This window comes from Vulpes lagopus, chromosome 19 (genome assembly GCF_018345385.1).
Source record: "Vulpes lagopus strain Blue_001 chromosome 19, ASM1834538v1, whole genome shotgun sequence".
Lineage (NCBI taxonomy): Eukaryota > Metazoa > Chordata > Mammalia > Carnivora > Canidae > Vulpes > Vulpes lagopus.
The window spans coordinates 28,498,547-28,516,108 of NC_054842.1; the positions used below are offsets into that span (position 1 = coordinate 28,498,547).

Here is a 17,562-nt window from a genome sequence, read left to right on the forward strand (position 1 = left end):
TAGGGACAGAAGTCAGTTTTTACTTACCACCACTCACCCCAGTTCCTCTAGGGAGAAGGAATTCAATGTTGAGATGACTAATTTTAATCAAGCCCTTTCAAAGTCAAACCTTAAATACACAGATACCAAATGTTTCTTGATGTTATTTCAAACACTGTGACAGTGGACCAGAGAAAGATTTTTGGATGTAAGGTCCTATTTCATATCGTGTAAATCATGTAATGTAGGAAGCTCTTTATTTTTGCCTGAACATAGGTTCAGTTGTGCCTACCACATCCAGATGTATCCACTTAAAAGCCCAAGTCTGGCCATGTACATTTCCTGCTATAGGCACCCCAGTGGTTTCTACTAAATGAACTATGAACCCTTCCACTTAGTGCCCCTCCTACTGCCCTCTCTTATATCTTTGACCTAGAAATGGTCAAATACTCTTCCTATTTTCTTGTCTCTACTTCATTACTTAGGCATATCCTTTACTAGAAAAACTTTCATTTTCTTTTACCTGTAAAACTCCTACACATTCTGTGAAACCCATATCAAAAAGTCTTCCATGGTATCTGACTGGCTCAATCAGAGCATGAGACTCTTGATCTTGAAATTGTAAGTTAAAGCCTCAAGTTGGACATAGAGATTACTTAAATAAACTTTAAAAAACAATCTTCCTCTAGGAATATTTTCCTAATTTGACAAACTGGATATAATTGCTTTCTTTGAAACCCATATTTCCATTTCCCCTTTCTTATGGCATTTGCCATACTATGCCTTGTAAATATTGTAATATTTATCTCTTCACTCCCCAAGCCCAAAATATGAGAGTCTCATAAGGTCAAGAACTGTGTATGTGCATATATCTGTGTGAAATCTTTATGCTCCTGTCGTTCCCATACAATATGCTTTGTGGGTTATAGATCATTGTTAGGTATTTTTCTGAATGAGACTGAAGTGAATTGAATCACAACAGTTAAACCCTTGTACTAAAAGAGTGGAGAGCGTTTCTTTTCCTCCTCTGATAGAAAGGATTTAAACTCTCATCTCAAGATGACTCATCAGAGTTTTAAAGAAATAGGTCTCCATTTCTTCAGATATACACAGTCTGTTTCCTAGATAACAATAGATTTTAACTTACATATGAGAGTATTAAGATAAATGCACTTGATTATGTAGTGCTATTATTTTGATTACTTCATTAACATCTTGAGAACTTCTGAATGCTTGGACAGATTCTTTAATTTTTGACAGGTAAGCATATTTTTTGGCTTTTTGGGGGAGGGGGTTAAAATTAGTCTGGCTACCTTTATATTCTGAAGTTAATCTATAAATAAGTTCAATGGAGTCAATTCTCACAGTTTTTTCCTCTGGCTTCCTGCCTTTTGGCTACTCCACTCTTGATTTTTGACTTACTTGATAGTACTTTGGAAAAATGAAAAGAAATGAAATTCAAATCAGTCAATTTTGGATCTTGTGATCAGCTCTAGTAATAGTTTAGCGGAGGACAAATTATTGACCACAATCTGTTCTCTTAAGTATGTACAGATTTCAGTTGTCTATGTGATTTTAATTACCTATTGACCTAAGATAGACATTCAAAGTTGGCAACATTTTACTGTCATTATGCAGTGACTAATTAAATGTTTAAACCAATATGTGGATACTTTAAAAAAAAAAAAAAAGTGCCTTAAGGTGTTCATTATCAATTTAAATATAAAAAGCTTTTTTTTTTTTTTTTTCAGAATTAATGATACCTACCTTTCCTCCTACTTTAGGCAGCTCATGGCCGAAGGGGACATACAGGCCCACAGGTACAATTATTTTTTTTCTTAACCCCAAATATTCTGTGTTCAGTCAAGAAGTAAGAATAAAGTCTCCGGGAATCAAAGCTCTTCAGGATCAAAGCTCTTCACTTTTTGATGATATTGGTTTTGGAATAATGTGTTAGAAATCTTCTAAGCTATAATTTCAAGAGCTCAAATCTTAAAATGAAGATTTGGGCATTCTAATCAAACACTGTAAAAATTAATGATAAGAGACACTAATTGGCATGATTACTATAAATTTAACTTTGAATTTCAACAAACTAGTAACTCCGTTGAGTGATCCTTTAGATTTTTGTTCAGTTGACTCTGAAATCTTACAATTTACACAAACCCTTTTTAAACTGAGAGTACAATTAGACCCTAATACAAATTGGATATTCTGAGTGTTTTATTCAAATTTGACTATACCAAATATTGTATCATATCTTCTTTGTACAAGCTGGTGACATACATGCCTCGTGTATGTATAATATTTATGAAAAAGAAATTGTGGACTTAGAATTTATAAAATTGAGGAAACGCCCTCAGGTTGAAAATATAATGAGGATAAACAGTAAATCCACTCAATCATATCATAGTGAAACTCTGGAATACTAAAGATAAAACATCTTAAACATGACTAAGAGAAGGATCATTGGTAAAAATATGAAAAATAAAGGAAAATACAAATAAAGAGATAAAAATTTTACCCGTGAAAGGAATAACAGATTGTAGCAGACTTGTATTTAGCAATAAAACATGCCAGAAAAAGTGATATTTGTAGGTCCAGAAGAAAAATAACTGTTAATATAGAATTTTATACCTAGCTAAACTGTGAGTGAACATGTAAATATTTTCAGATCAAGACTAAGAGAATTTACCATCCACAGACATTACTCACACACACTTCAAGGTTAAACTTCAAAAAGGAGAGCAAATCCAGAATAATCACATAAAACAAGATTGGGGAGAGAAAGTGTTGAGAAATTTCCCCTTTCTGAGATCAAGGAAAAGCAATTAGCACGGGACATTTAATCACATATGTGTAACAACTGAGACATAAACTTAAGCTATCCCGAATGTTGACTAAGCCTTTTAATCCTTCCTCTTTTTTGGAATTCTTATCTCTAAGAAAGTTCAAGGACAATGTGAAGATAATGCTCAACTTTTGAACCATAGATATGTAATCTATTTGAATATAAATATAATGTTGTAAGATGTCTGGAGATTTTTGAAGAAAATGGGAAGTAAACTGTGAGTATTTTTAGGCCAAATGTGCAAGTCAGATATATTACAAATGTTACAGAAAAAAAATGGGTGTGTGAGTGTGCATATGTATAAAGACTTGAAACCAAATATACCAACATAGTAGCTGTGGTTATCTCTGCTTGATGAGATTATAGAAAATTTTTATCTCTTTATTTGTATTTTCCTTTATTTTTCATATTTTTACCAATGATCCTGCACAGACATTGTGATTGAAAATCTATAATCTTGTACATAAAGGAGACAAAATTCTCAGGAAATGGTAATAACAGGTTGATTCTCTCTCACCACAGGGGAAAACAGGCATCCCAGGCCCAGATGGACTTGAAGGCTCATGGGGAGTTAAGGGCCCTCAGGTACATATCAGAACTGATTAGGGTTTGAGAGCATAAAGAAGAATCTGGAGTCTTCATGGAATCCTTCAAACCTCTTTACAGGAATAAAGGTGTTTAAAGTGTGTTCAGAGTGATAAAGTAAGGAAGCAATGTAGTCTTGTCCAGGATTTGGTCTCCTTTATCTAAGTTTTGTCCCATCAAGAGGTGAGAAGGGAATGAACATGCTGGGTAGAGTCCCTGTACAATGAGTTCAGTCTAGCTAGGGGAGACCTTGAGCCAAAGAAAATGTTGACCCTCAAAGGTTTGGGAATTTTGGTCAATGTAACACAGTGAGAGCTCAGTGTTGCATATCTGGATGCCTGTGTGGTAGAAAAACTGGCGCTGCTCTAGGAAAGAATTGTTCCAAATACAGCTGAAGTCTTCAGCGGGGTGATCTATAGTGTGGCACTCAGCCTGCCTTCTTGCTCACTTCCCCAGAGAGCTGCCTCCAGCACTTTTTCCTTTGTAAGAAATAAGCCACAGTTGGCTCTTACACTGATCACATGAGGGGGAAAAAAGCATGTGCCAGAAAGAGCAAAATGTAGCTTGAAATAATACTGAGAAGGGAAAGGAAGTTCTAGAAAATGTTGAGATAAAGGAAAGGAGGCCAGACTATAGAAAGTTAGAACATATTTTTTCTCTCCAAACTTTGTTTTGAAAACTTAAATAATTTTGCTGTTTGGTAAATGCAGGACAAGCAATATTTCTGTAATTTTTCAAAGTTTTAATGCATGAGGTTGAAAACAATTTAACTATTATATGTTAGCAGCTTGGTCCATGGAATTTGGGCAAAGCATCTTTAGACATCAGATGAGAAATTGTGTTCACATTTTTACCAAGACTTCAGAACAGTACAGTCTGCCCCCTTGGACCCCTAGCTCTTGAGCTTGATTGCTTTTTTTCTGTTTTACTTACCAGCTGAGGAAAGTTCACTTTTCTTATCTTCAAGTGAGAAATATTTGCCACTGGAGCTGTGGGGAAGAATTTCAATAGATTGGCTGGCTTTGTTTCATGATAAACAAATAATACAACAGCATCCCTTCCACTTTACAGACTCTTTCTTCATGACATAATTTAAAAGGAGATGGAAAAACCAAACACAGCGTGAAGGTTTCTTTGCCTAATGTACAGAGGCCATGATTAATAGGCAATATAATATCCTAGAAGTAGAAATATCTGAACTTCATCTTACCACGTGCTACATCTTATGACCAGTCTTCAGTGTGGTTATTGAATAGAAAACTTATTTTAATATTTCAGTTTCAGATTATGTAATTAAGGATTATTTTATCACATAAGAAATATATGCATTTGGACTCTAAAGGTGGTTAGGATAATTAAAAAGCAATACTGAGGGGGATCCCTGGGTGGCTCAGCAGGTTTGGCGCCTGCCTTCGGCCTGGGGTGTGATTCTGGAGTCCCAGGATGGAGTCCTGCGTCGGGCTCCCTGCATGGGGCCTGCTTCTCCCTCTGCCTGTGTCTCTGCTTCTCTCTATATATATCTCTCATGAATAAATAAATAAAATCTTTTTAAAAAAAAAACAATACTGAAAAATTCAAGTGGAGCATTTATTCAGTCAACTGTAAATGCCCCCAACTGCCTAAATTGCAAATTAGACCCTTGTAGACTAACACAGGAGAGCTCACAAATCAACATAGAGCCAAGGGTGTGAATAGAGTTCTTTCCAGTTTCTGTCCATGTGATGGACTTATCATGTCCATCTTTAATATTCAAGTTAATATTCAAGTGTTCTCTTTTAGAAAGAAAATAATGCTATAATTCTCTGTATATAGGGTCCCAGAGGAGAGACTGGTGTGAAAGGCGAAAAAGGAGGTCTGGGAAGTAAAGGTCCTCAGGTATGTAATGAGAGAAAATGACTGCACCTGGCTCTGGTCTTGGCTTTAATATGGATATCCTTGCAGTTCCTTTTCTGTGGAAGGAGTTCTTTATTGCCTGTGAACCAGTAGAATTTTGAGTTCAGTGTTTGGTGTGATGGCCACATCACATCGTGACCCACCTTGCAGAGTGGGCTGCCTTTCTGTCAAACACAGAAGTGGAAGAGGACTTCTGGTCTTCTTTGCCTCAACACCTCAGCCATTACTGTGAGGTTAAGAATTCCTCCTCTGCAAAAATCAGGTCCTGCCACTCCTCTGATCGCAATCCTCAGGGGCTTCCCATTGCACCCAGAATACAACCTACTTCTGTGCTCCTCAATCTAGCTATACACAATACTCTCCTGGGAAGATGATAAAATACTCCACCAGACCAGTTAAATCAGAATCTCTGAAGGTGAGACCAAGGTATCAGTAACTTTAAATTCTCCCCAGATGATTCTAGTAGACACACCCAGTATTGGGACTGAGTTTCCCACATCACTTCTCAAACTTCAAAGTGTCTAAGAATCACCTGGACAACTTGTTAAAGTGCAGATTCTGATCAGCAGCTTTGGGGTGGAGCTTGAGGTTCTATACTTCCAGTGAGCTCCCAGGCAGTCCTGATGCTAATTCCCAGACCACACCTTGAATAGCATGGCCACATGATCTAGTCATTACCTAACTACTATTATACTTGTTTAGTTTTTTGTCTCCCCTTCTACACTGTAAACTAAACTCCTTGAAGACCAGAACTTTGTCTTGCTTATACCATATCCCAGAGCCTAGAATAACAGGGCTGCCCCACTGTAGAGCTCAACATGTACTTATATAACAAATCAATTAGTAAATGAATGAATGAGACACAGTTGGGACTTACACTTGACTAACGGGTAAAGGGAATCCATTACTTTGTGTCCATTAGGCAGTGGTCCAACACTTAAGTGAATGTTCTCATATCAAAACATTTAAGTAGCTACTTGCATAAAGCTATATCTCATGACACAATATTTTAAAGCGTATGAATTATGGCTTATGAGGATATTTGTTCCCATTTGGATGAATGTACTCCTTCAGCATGAAAACTTTAAAAATTTCATTGTAGAATTAAATTGATGAAAACTTACTATTTTGCATTCACATCCTTGAATCATTAAAAACTTGTTGGCACCACCAGTTGGTACTTAAAAATAAAAAACAGAAAATGCCAAGAGAAACATGTATCAGGTGATTATCTCATCTGTTTATATAAAATATTGAGATGTAGATGGGTTGAAGTCCAAAGAACTTGGTAATTCCCTTTTTCTAGAATCCAAAATTGTGTCCAAGTGCCTGTTACTCCAATAAGTTATTCCATTTGCCCTGTAGTGTACTTGTCTGAGTGAGACCCCTTTAATCTTGCTTTGGCAAGATTGGTTATAGTTATAAATCATTCAACCTCCTGGCATTGCCAGCAGCGCTAGTCAAAAGGCACCACTTCTCTCTACCTCTTCCTTTTATCTGGCTAGAAATCGTGGTTTTCTTTCTTTGCTTGTTTTTCTTGAAATACCCTTGTCAACAGTGAAAGTGCTATTTCAAAGATATGTAGAATTTTCTATATTCAGGACATGATGAATGGGATCTCAAAATTGTTGTTTCCAAAGGAAAACCATGGGCTACAAACACAATCAGATATGCAAGAGAGTGTTATTCTTTATTGGCTCTGTAAATCCACTGACATATGCTTCATACAGCACACAAGTACCTGCCACTTAGATGGAATAACAGGAGTGTTTTTTGTTTTAAGTAAGCTCCCTGCCCAGCATGGAGCCCAACGTGTTGCTTGAACTCAGGCCCCTGACATCAAAACCCAAGCTGATATCAAGAGTCAGATGCTTAACAAACTGAGTCACCCAGGCACCCCTAACAGGAGTGTTTTTAATTGAAGGCTTTAATTTTTTTCTTAGGATACACATTTAAAAAAAGGAATGTGATTTCTGTTGATAGTGTTCTGAAGACTTATTAATTTATGCAGTGTTGGGGCATTCTGCATAAATCAAAATGTGCTAATCCAACCAAGTTTATGGCTATGATATGAAAGAAATACAGCCCGTGGCACAATGAAAAAGAAGGTATAACTTTGAAAAGAATAGCATATTCCTTTATACCTTCCTTTGTTCCTTTCTTGTTTGGCTTACCCTAGGGTTACACACTAACGTAATCAACACCTAGAAAAGGAATGGAAAATCAGACACACATACTAATTCTACTTAGTACTGGAATTATTCTTAGTTTTATTAAGTGAAATAATCACTAATGTCATATGCAGTATCAAGAAAGGCTGGAATTATTCCTTGCAAATTTGGGATACAAAACAGAATTTCTGTTATCCTCTTTAGAAAGCATAACATAGTGGTCAAAGGCATAGTGCCTGAAACCAGGCTGCCTGGGTTTGATCACCAGTTTTGTACCTTCCTAGCTCTGTGTCCTTGGGTAATTTATTAACCTCTCTGTGCCTCAATTTTCTCTGCTATAAAATAAGGGTAGTAATAGAAGCTACCTCATCAGATGAAAATTAAATGCTTTAATATATGTAGGTTCTTAGAACATTGCCTGCAATATAGTCAGTACTGTGTGTCTGTTACTATTGTATTGCATCAGTATTACCTAATTTGGCAAGGATGTATTATGCCCAAAGCATGAGAGTCTCCAGTCCAAGGAAATCCATGATAATAACAATATAATAATATGGGTTTTTAAAAATAGATTTTATTTATTTATTCATAAGAGACACAAAGAGAGAGGCAGAGACAGAAGCAGGCTCCCCACAAGGAGCCTGATGCGAGACTCGATCCTGGACCTGGGGATCACACCCTGAGTCAAAGGCAAATGCTCAACTGCCTTGGCATCCCACAATATAACAATATGTAATCTGGACTGCAATGATGGGATTTCCTCATTCTGCATAACCTAGGTTGGATGATCCATCAACCATTTCTTTTACTCAAATATTTGCTGAGTGCTTCCTGTGTGTAGATACTAGAGTAGGATAAAAGGACATACTCCTGGGGCACCTGGGTGGCTCAGTCCATTAAGTGTTTGCCTTCAGCTCAGGTCATGATCCCAGCATCCTGTGTCCAGCCCCCTGCTCAGCAGGGAGTCTGCTTCTTCCTCCCCCCTGCTCTTGTGTTCTTGCTCATTCTCTTTCTCTCTCTCAAATAAATAAAATCTTTTAAATAAAGGACATATTCCCAATCTCATAAAGGATACCAAGGTAAACAATAGTTGAAATCTGATATACTGAATGCCAAAATGGATTTACACCCAGGATAGAGTGGTGGGGAAAAGGTCGGCATTAGAGCAAGAGAAGAGTGGCTTAGCTTTTGCAGGGAAAAGGAGGTGTTCTCCAGGGGACCAAGGGAGAGGCAGGCATCTGGGAAAACGAGCCAGGTATCTAAATGGAGATATCAAAGTGAGTTTGGGGAACCATAAATGGTTCAACATGGACGGAGTATAGGATGCATGAAGGACTAGAAGTTGAAGTTAGAGGCTGTGTCTTAGACCAGCACTGTCAAGATTCAATATCTCAGGTATCTTGGGGGTTTTTCTTATATTAGCCCACCCTTTGCTGGACTCTTATCTTTTATTTTCTCAGAATTAGCTCATATCTGACTCTTAAAAACGCTGAGCATATAATCTCCTCAGGTAGCTCCAACCCGGCCTGACAGTTTACTGGTTGCTAGTATAGGTTAGGTTTTATTCCCATGAAAATAATAAGTGACAGGATTCCTTTTAAGCATGAGATGAACCTAAGCCTCTTGTGCCTGCACAGCCAATCCCATCCAAAGTTGAGGTGTCCTTGGCATTGCCCCAGCTATTAATCCCAAACTCCTACTGCAATCCTGTCTGATAAAATGCTAAGGACAGTTTTTAAAAACATTTAAACTCTAAACATCTCCTTTCTATCATCAATTAACACTTGGTATTGAGCAGTTGTGATTGCAGAAGACTCTGTTAGCAGAGTCTAAGCATGAGCAAAAGACCCAAGAGTAGAGGTTAGACCTGGCCCCAGCTTCCTGCATCACATTTGGAGATTCACATTTTTAAAACTCCAATATCATATCTCAGGTGGTGCATGATTGGTAGAGTTTGGGAATCCTGTCCCAGATATAGGCCTCAAAACAGCAGAGTGGCCAGGAGTTTGGTTTAGAGTCAGAATCAGGTTCAGAACCATTTCACCCTCCTATTAACAGTAATTTCGGGTTAAATGCTTTGACAATCTGTCTTTTATTGGTAAACAATGGTGTCATTGATATGTATCTCGTTTTACTGTAAGAATTGAGAAAGTCCATATAGTGTCAATATATACTTTTTAGGAGAGTGCTTTACACAAAATAAATCTCAAAAGGTTGCCATTATAACAAAGCCAATGAAGATTTCCCCTCTAGCTGGTGCCTTTTTGCTTTAAATGCCCTAATCTTCTCTTTATATTCCTTAGCTGCTTTGGCCTCAAATCAAGGCAACTTTTTGATTCTTTGATATCTTGGGGTGGCAGGGAGTATTTCATCTTTACTTTAAAAATATGGTTCCTGGGATCCCTGGGTGGCGCAGCGGTTTGGCGCCTGCCTTTGGCCCAGGGCGCGATCCTGGAGACCCGGGATCGAATCCCACATCAGGCTCCCGGTGCATGGAGCCTGCTTCTCCCTCCGCCTGTGTCTCTGCCTCTCTCTCTCTCTCTCTGTGACTATCATAAATAAATAAAAAATTTAAAAAAAAAATTTAAAAAATTAAAAATATGGTTCCTTATAGGGACGCCTAGGTGGTTCAGTTGTTGAATGTCTGCCTTCAGCTCAGGGCATGATCCCTGTGAAGAGCCTGCTTCTCCCTTTGCCTATGTCTCTGCCTCTGTGTTTCTCATGAATAAATAAAATCTTAAAACAAAAACAAAAACATGGTCCCTTATATAACTAGCAGTATTTATGTAGTAATATATCCAGGTAACCATTCACTGAAGCATGAGGCCCATTTAAGGAGTCACAAACACCAGTCTGGTGTTTTGTGTGGTCCTGCACAGGAAATAGAATCAGATTTTCTGATGTTCTGATGACCAGGCCCTGTCTGCATGCATGCCTCCATCCATCCAAGAAATTTTCTATTTTGGAGGGCTTTCAAACAGGATAATCTCTCATTGTGCTTTTGTGTGCTTAAAGTGACTACACATGAGGTAATCTCCCCCAAAATCTCCTTCATCTCACAGAGCTCTTTATGTCTGAAGGAAGCACAGAAAGTGAGCCCCTAGGCAAGACTTCCAATTTGCCCCTTATTGTCAAGGACAGTTGAAATGTTTTTACTTCATTCTCCTGTGAAATATTCAAAATTTTCAGATGGAAAATCAAATTAAACACATTATTTCATCCTTCTTGAGGGCTATTCCAGGATAGTTATGTGGATAGCTAGAAGAATGGATGGGTGCATTGAGCCATTTTAGGTATTGTCCTAAATTCCAGAGATATGAAGCCAACAGGGTGTGCCCCTTCCTTCAAGGAATGTACAGGCTAATACCTAGTAGATGAGAGAAAGAAAGAAATGAACAATTACATACAGAGTAGAGGGATCTTTAGGACAGTTGTGAGACCCAGTACAGACGGGGTTCAGGTATTCTTGAAACAGTGATGCTAAAAGTAAGCTTTTCAGAAGAGAGAGATTGTACCTCTCTCCAGATGGAAAATGGATCAGCTTAAGGGAAGAACTTGCACAAGTGTGGAGACCAAAGACAACAAGAAGTATTTGGTGACTTCGAGATGATTTGAGTGAAACATATAGTGATTGGGATGCCTGAGTGGCTCAGCCTTTGAGCCTCTGCCTTTGGCTCAGGGCATGATCCCGGGATCCAGGATCAAGTCCCACATTGGGCTTCTTGCTGGGAGCCTACTTTTCCCTCTGCCTATGTCTCTGCCCCCCACCCAACCCTCTGTCTTTCATGAATAAATAAATAAGATCTTTAAAAAAAAAATAGTCCCAGGTGACTACAGAGACATGCAATACCAACATTTTGAGGGATTTTATATATTAATAAGTAAAGACTATCAATGTTATTCTGAAAGCTACTCAGAATTCAAAATTTCAGAAAAAGTGGCAACATCAGCCTGACATTTTAGATCAGAAGGAAAAAGGAGGGAATAATGGATTAGAGACAGGCCAGACTACAGTCAGGGAACCCAGGAATTTAGACAGAATGCAAGAAGGCGTAAAGGTAGGTGATAGCAATAGGAATGAAAGAGAGATGGATACAGAAAGGCAATAGAATCTGCCTTTATTTTTTTAGACTTTTTTTTTTTTAAGATTTTATCCATTTATTCATGAGAGACACAGAGCGAGAGGCAGAGACATAGGCAGAGAGAGAAGCAGGCTCCATGCAAGGTCGCTGATGTGGGAGTCGATCATGGGACTCCAGGATCATGCCCCGGGTTGAAGGCAGACACTCAAACGTTGAGCCACCCAGGTGTCCTGTTTGATGGTTCATTTTTGTGCTCTTGTTCTTTAGAGCTTGCAGAAGCAGCAAATGGGCTCATTTGACAAGTTCCAGTTGTTGGAGAATAAGTTGTAATACTTTTCTTCCTTGTGATTTTTGAAGAATCAAATGAATTTGCTTCTAGTAGATGATCCAATTTCAGTGATCTCCTAACAGGCATTTCGACATTCAGGAAAGCACCACCGCTGGATAGGACTTGTAACTGATAGGTTTTGAGAGATGAGCTAAGGGAGGGATCTAGGATGATACCTAGATTTCCAGCTTGGATTTCAGGGAGAAAATGGGTAGCACCATTCCTTGAAAAGAGAATATGAAACTAAGCATGACTTACACTAAATATCATTATCCTTGGTAATCAATTCCTATGGGGTATCTAATAGACATTTTAATATATGAGTCTGGCATTTAGTTGAGGGATTTGTTCTGGAGATCCATGTATTTTAGGAATTATTTTGTAAAGTGGTATGTGAATCTGTGGGGGTATCACTCAGGAAGAGGAGATTAAGTGAGAAAATGACATCTAAGGATGGAGCAGCAGGCAGGGTACATGGAGATTTAAGAGGCAAATGAAAAGAGGACAGAGAAGGGTCCAGGAAGGCTGGGGTAACAGCTGTTACAGAAATTAATGAAAAAGTTTCAAAGAATACATGCTCAAACTCAAATACAGTAAGAAAAAAAAGAGTCTAACCGGATTGAATATGAAGGTTATAGTAGCTAGCCCCATGCAGTGGTGGAAGTGAGAGTTCTAAGGGAAGGGGTTGAGAGCTATGGAAGGTGAAGAAATTGAGATTCTTCTTTTAAGATAAAGAAGGGGGGGCAGTGGTTTAGTGCTGCCTTCAGCCTAGGGTGTGATCCTGGGGATCAAGGATCGAATCCCACATCAGGTTCCCCTCTGCCTGTGTCTCTGTGCCTGCCTCTCTCTCTCTCTCATAAGTAAATAAAATCTTTTAAAAAAATAATATAGGGGATCCCTGGGTGGCTCAGCGGTTTAGTGCCTGCCTTTGACCCAGGGCGCCATCCTGAAGTCCTGGGTCGAGTCCCACATCGGGCTCCCTGCATGGAGCCTGTTTCTTCCTCTGTGCCCCCCCCTCTCTCTCTATCGTGAGATAAATAATCGTGAATAAATAAATAAAATATTTAAAAAATAATAAGATAAAGAAGGAAGAGGAGGGGCACCTGAGGGGCTCAGTGGTTGAGCATCTGCCTTTGTCACAGGGCGTGATCCCAGGGTCCTGGGATTGAGTCCCATATTGGGCTCCCCCCACAGGGAACCTGCTTCTCCCTCTGCCTGTGTCTCTGCCTCTCTCTCTCTGTGTCTCTCATGAATAAATAAATACATTTTTTTTTATAAAAAGGAGAGAACAAAATGGAAGTTTGTGAGATAATTATCTTTCCTAAGTGACCAAAGTATTGTTCAACAGTCTTTCCTATTAGAAAACTTTTTATGTCCAACTCATTACATTTTTAATTTTTTAAAGATTTAATTTTTTAAAGTTGATGTCATAATTTTTTTCTGAATAAAATTTGCTAAGTATATGCTTACTACACAGATTTGGTTTATTTATTTTTAAATTACAGTAACCATGGCAAAAAAAAAAAGATATTTGAAAATGATTTCAATTCACTGGTGTTGGGATTATTTACAAGTACCTATGTAAACATTTTAACCAAAGGATATTTCTGTTGCCATATGTTTGGATATCCCAAAGGAAAAATCTGATCCCAAGTGTTAACAACATAGGAAGGCAGTTGGGCTTTCTCTGAATTGGGATTTTTAAATGTTCAGCTCTGAAGCTATTCCAATAAAACATGCTTTCTAGAATGTTAAAGAGACTTCTATTATATCAAAGAGATTTTCCAAATAGATATGTGGTATGTTTATCCATCTGTTTAACTTTGGTTATTATGTTCTTCAGTAAGATCTTGAAGCCCTTTTTGTATTGGTCTTTTTCTTGTTAAATTCTACATATTTTACAGCTATTTTTCTTCTAATGGCAGATAGGAGTTTATGTACATTTACTCTTCTAACTTATCAATCAGAAAGAGAAAACTATTTCGGAATACTTATCTGGTATACCTGAACATATTTTGTTATTAATGATAATTATTTTGAGTGAAGTGTCTTGAGTTTTTTATTGGACAAATTTATATTATTTGCAAATAAATATGTTTACCTTAAAAAGATGCTTTCCACCAAAACAAAGAACCAGACATACTTAAAGTCAAATGTCACTTGGAATGCCTTATTTAAATGTTAGACATTTAGCAACATCTGCTGTAAAAGCAAAACAGTGAGAATGTAAAATCTCTTTGGAAAAGAAGACTCACAAGGAAGCATGATCATTTAGACCACATCTGGCATGAATTACTTTATTAATTTTCTTTTATTTACTAGTTTTTATTTGACAGCTGTGGTACTTTTTTCCAGAGCAGAAATCAATAAAGCCATAACTCTTTTCCCATCTGTGGTTCATTTTCCTCTTAGAAGAGACACAAAGGGTTTGAGGGAAAGTTGCTTTATGTTCTGCTATATTTGCAATCCTTGTTTTGTTTCAGGGGCCTCCAGGACGAGGAGGAGAAGCAGGGAGTCCAGGCCATCTGGGAAGCCAAGGAACTAAAGTAGGTCACATTCTTTAAGCCCACCAAAGTTAAGGTTTTCTCCTCAAAGTAAGTGTGTCTGGTTGTATTAGCCAGAGCCCTTTCAACACAAAGGAGAACATCTTTTTGCCCCTACACCCTGGGTTGATTCTTAGAGAGCCAGCAACATCTAAAGATGTGGGTGTGGACCATGATGAGGTCAAAGATTTCAGCTCAGCCTAATTTCATGAGGGACTACACCCAATCTTAGCTGGGGGGACCTCAGGGAAGGAAGACTGTTCTGGAGCAGACCTTCATTTGTCCCTCTCTTCTTCCCTCTCTCCTCTATTATTTTCTTGTTTCCTCCACACATACAGACTTTTGCCAAACACCTTTTAAGAAAAAGTCACTCTACTGGCATTCTGTGGGACTAGAAAGTTGGCTTCAGGAGAGTGGAGATCTTTGACTGTTACCTCACTGATGCATCCCCAGTACTTTGAACAGTTTCTGGCACATAATTGCTTAATAAATATTTGTTTAATGAAAGAATTTCTGGGTTGTATAATAAATATGACAAGGAATCAATCCCCACAGAATTTAGAACATTTTTAAGACCATGATCTATGGCATAAAGTAGACCAGGATATGGGTCTGAGAATGGAGGTTTAAATATAGTATTAGAAGTATTTCTGAAACAAAAAAAAAAGTATTTCTGGGCTGGAGAAAGAGCCATCATAGAGGATGTAGACTTGGAGCAGACCCTAGAAGATAAGAAAAACTTTGGCAAGCAGAGAAGAGGCATGGAGGATTTCAGGGAAAAGAAATCATGTGAAGGAAAGCACAGGATTGGAAAATCCTGGGAGTGGGTATTTGGGGGGAAAAATGATCCTCTCTCACAGGCACATAAAAAAAAAGTCTGTGGTCACTCCCTTTATTAAGCAGCCAGTACAGTTCTATTTACAAGTGTTTTAATGGAATGTATGAAGACATGCAGACTTGGAAGGATTTTGAATAAGCCACTTGGTGTAGAAATATTTTGAAGACTGAGGGGTTGGAAGCTTGGAGACTAGTGGATATGTTCTAGCAGTCTCTAAGAGAAGCAGCGATTGGATGCCTTAATAGAGTGAAGACAGAGGGGCACATTATGATTCTGGAGAACTCCTCCAGTAGGAATCTAAGGTCGAGAGCCTAGATGACTCATAGGCTTCTAGCATTATTGTAGTACCATCCTAAAAGTAGGAAAGCCATCAGAAAGAGTGGTATAGGAGTGAAGGAACCACTTGGTTTGGGGAATAGAAGAAAGGTTTTAGGGCTGGTAAGAGATGTGGTTTCAGAGGTATTTGGAGTTTTAAAAAGACTCCTGGTGATGTCCATTTGTAAGAAGGGTAAGAGGAGATAGTGAATTATTAGAAAGGAGGGGAAAGAAGGAAATGCATACTGGCTGCTGAGAAGAAGAGTAGACGAAGGAGAGATCAGATGTAGAGCTGGTGCAGAGTAGATAGGGAAGGGGGAGTGAAGAAGCTATGGCCTCTCATGGCTCAGATGCTCCAAATAATATTTTCAAAAATGTAACATTTGAGAGAAGAAGAAAGAAAGGGAGACAGCCTGCGAAGGACTGAGCAATGTGTTAATGAGGAAGAAATGGATTCAGGGCTATAAACTACTCTTTGAAGAAGCTAGGCTTGGGGGCAGGGGAAGGACATTAACTACCAGTCTAGGATAGATTGGAGCTGGGTATTTGTTCTCAATGATAGGACTGTAGTATGTGTCTTAGCAGAGAAGACAAAAACAGAAGAAGGTTGAAGATGTCAGAGTAGATAATTAACTGAGAAGTTTCTTGATACAGAGGATGAGAATGAGAAGAGGGGATAGCTTTGTAATGAAGATCTGCTAAAAAGGGCTAAAATAATGGAGGCCAGCAGTTGAGTTGCAAGGACCATTGACTGGAGGGTGAATGATATACATGGATAACAGGGATAATCAACTCCAGCGGGAAAGGTCTGCTACAGCAGTCATAATCTGGAAAGGAAAGTTGGAACAGAAACAATGCTGCCTACTTGCCCTGGAGAAAAGGCTATAGGGGATGTGGTATCACTGGTGAGAACCAAATTTATCTTACAGCGAGGAAGGATTTCTGTCTGTGTGCAGATGCCATGGATACATAAAGTCTACTTATAAAATGAAAGCACTCCATATGACAGAGGGATCAAAAGAGAGTTAGGAAGGAAGGGCTCATAGGGCCAGGGACTTTTAAAGGGTAAGGGACAAAAATTTGGAAGTATACACCCTCAAAGCAAGCCCAAATCCCTTGGGAAGTCCCAAGAGAAATTGAATCCTCTTAACTCATTGTTAACTGAAATGACCCCCCCAAAGACTTACTCCTACCTTATTCCAATAAGCTCAAATCCCAGGGAGGCAAGCGACTCATGATTAATACTGGGCTTAACACCTGGCTGTACCAATAACAAAGTGACCCCGGACAAGCCTTAAAGCTTCTTTTGATTCCCTATATTAAAGCAGATGTTCTCAAGTTTCACTATGTATAAGAATCAGCTGAGAAGCTTATTTAAAAAGGCATATTCTTGGGGGATCCTTGGGTGTCTCAGTGGTTTAGTGCCTGCCTTCCGCCCGGGGTGTGGTCCTGGAGTCCTGGGATCCAGTCCCACGTCGGGCTCCCTGCATGGAGCCTGCTTCTCCCTCTGCCTGTGTCTCTGCCCTCCCCCCCACCCCCATCTCTCATGAATGAATACATAAAATCTTTAAAAAATAAAAAAGGCATATTCTTGGGCTCCATTACCAGAGACCATACCAGTGGGGTCCAGGAATTTCCTTTGCATGTGGACCTGAGATAACCTTGAGGCAGGTGGCCTACGGAGCATACTTTGAGAGCCACTACCCTGAAAGAAAGATATCAGGGAATGCGATCTTCCACTTACCATTCATGAAACCCTATTCTATTTTAGTCTCAGAGTTCAGTACTGGTGGACATTTGTCCACTTGGACTTTTCACACTTAACTGGGTTGCCTTTCTATCCTTAAAAATGAGTTAACCACTCCCACTTCTTAAGTGTGGGCTGCGCACACTTGCACACTCCTTCTTTCAAAGAGTACATTATAGGAAGAGAAGGGGGGGAATAACTAGACAGTGGGGAAACTTGACCATCAGCCA

The 17,562-nt window shown here is 38.9% G+C and overlaps 1 protein-coding gene across 1 annotated transcript in view; it reads left to right on the forward strand.

Moving 5' to 3' along the window:
* COL6A6 (collagen type VI alpha 6 chain) overlaps positions 1 to 17,562 on the forward strand; it is a 138,472-nt gene that overhangs the window by 75,413 nt on the left and 45,497 nt on the right. Inside the window, exons 21-24 of the mRNA XM_041734086.1 lie at positions 1,764 to 1,799; positions 3,353 to 3,415; positions 5,228 to 5,290; positions 14,373 to 14,435. Of these exons, the coding sequence (XP_041590020.1) occupies positions 1,764 to 1,799; positions 3,353 to 3,415; positions 5,228 to 5,290; positions 14,373 to 14,435 (225 nt within the window). The remainder of the gene's footprint in view (positions 1 to 1,763; positions 1,800 to 3,352; positions 3,416 to 5,227; positions 5,291 to 14,372; positions 14,436 to 17,562) is intronic.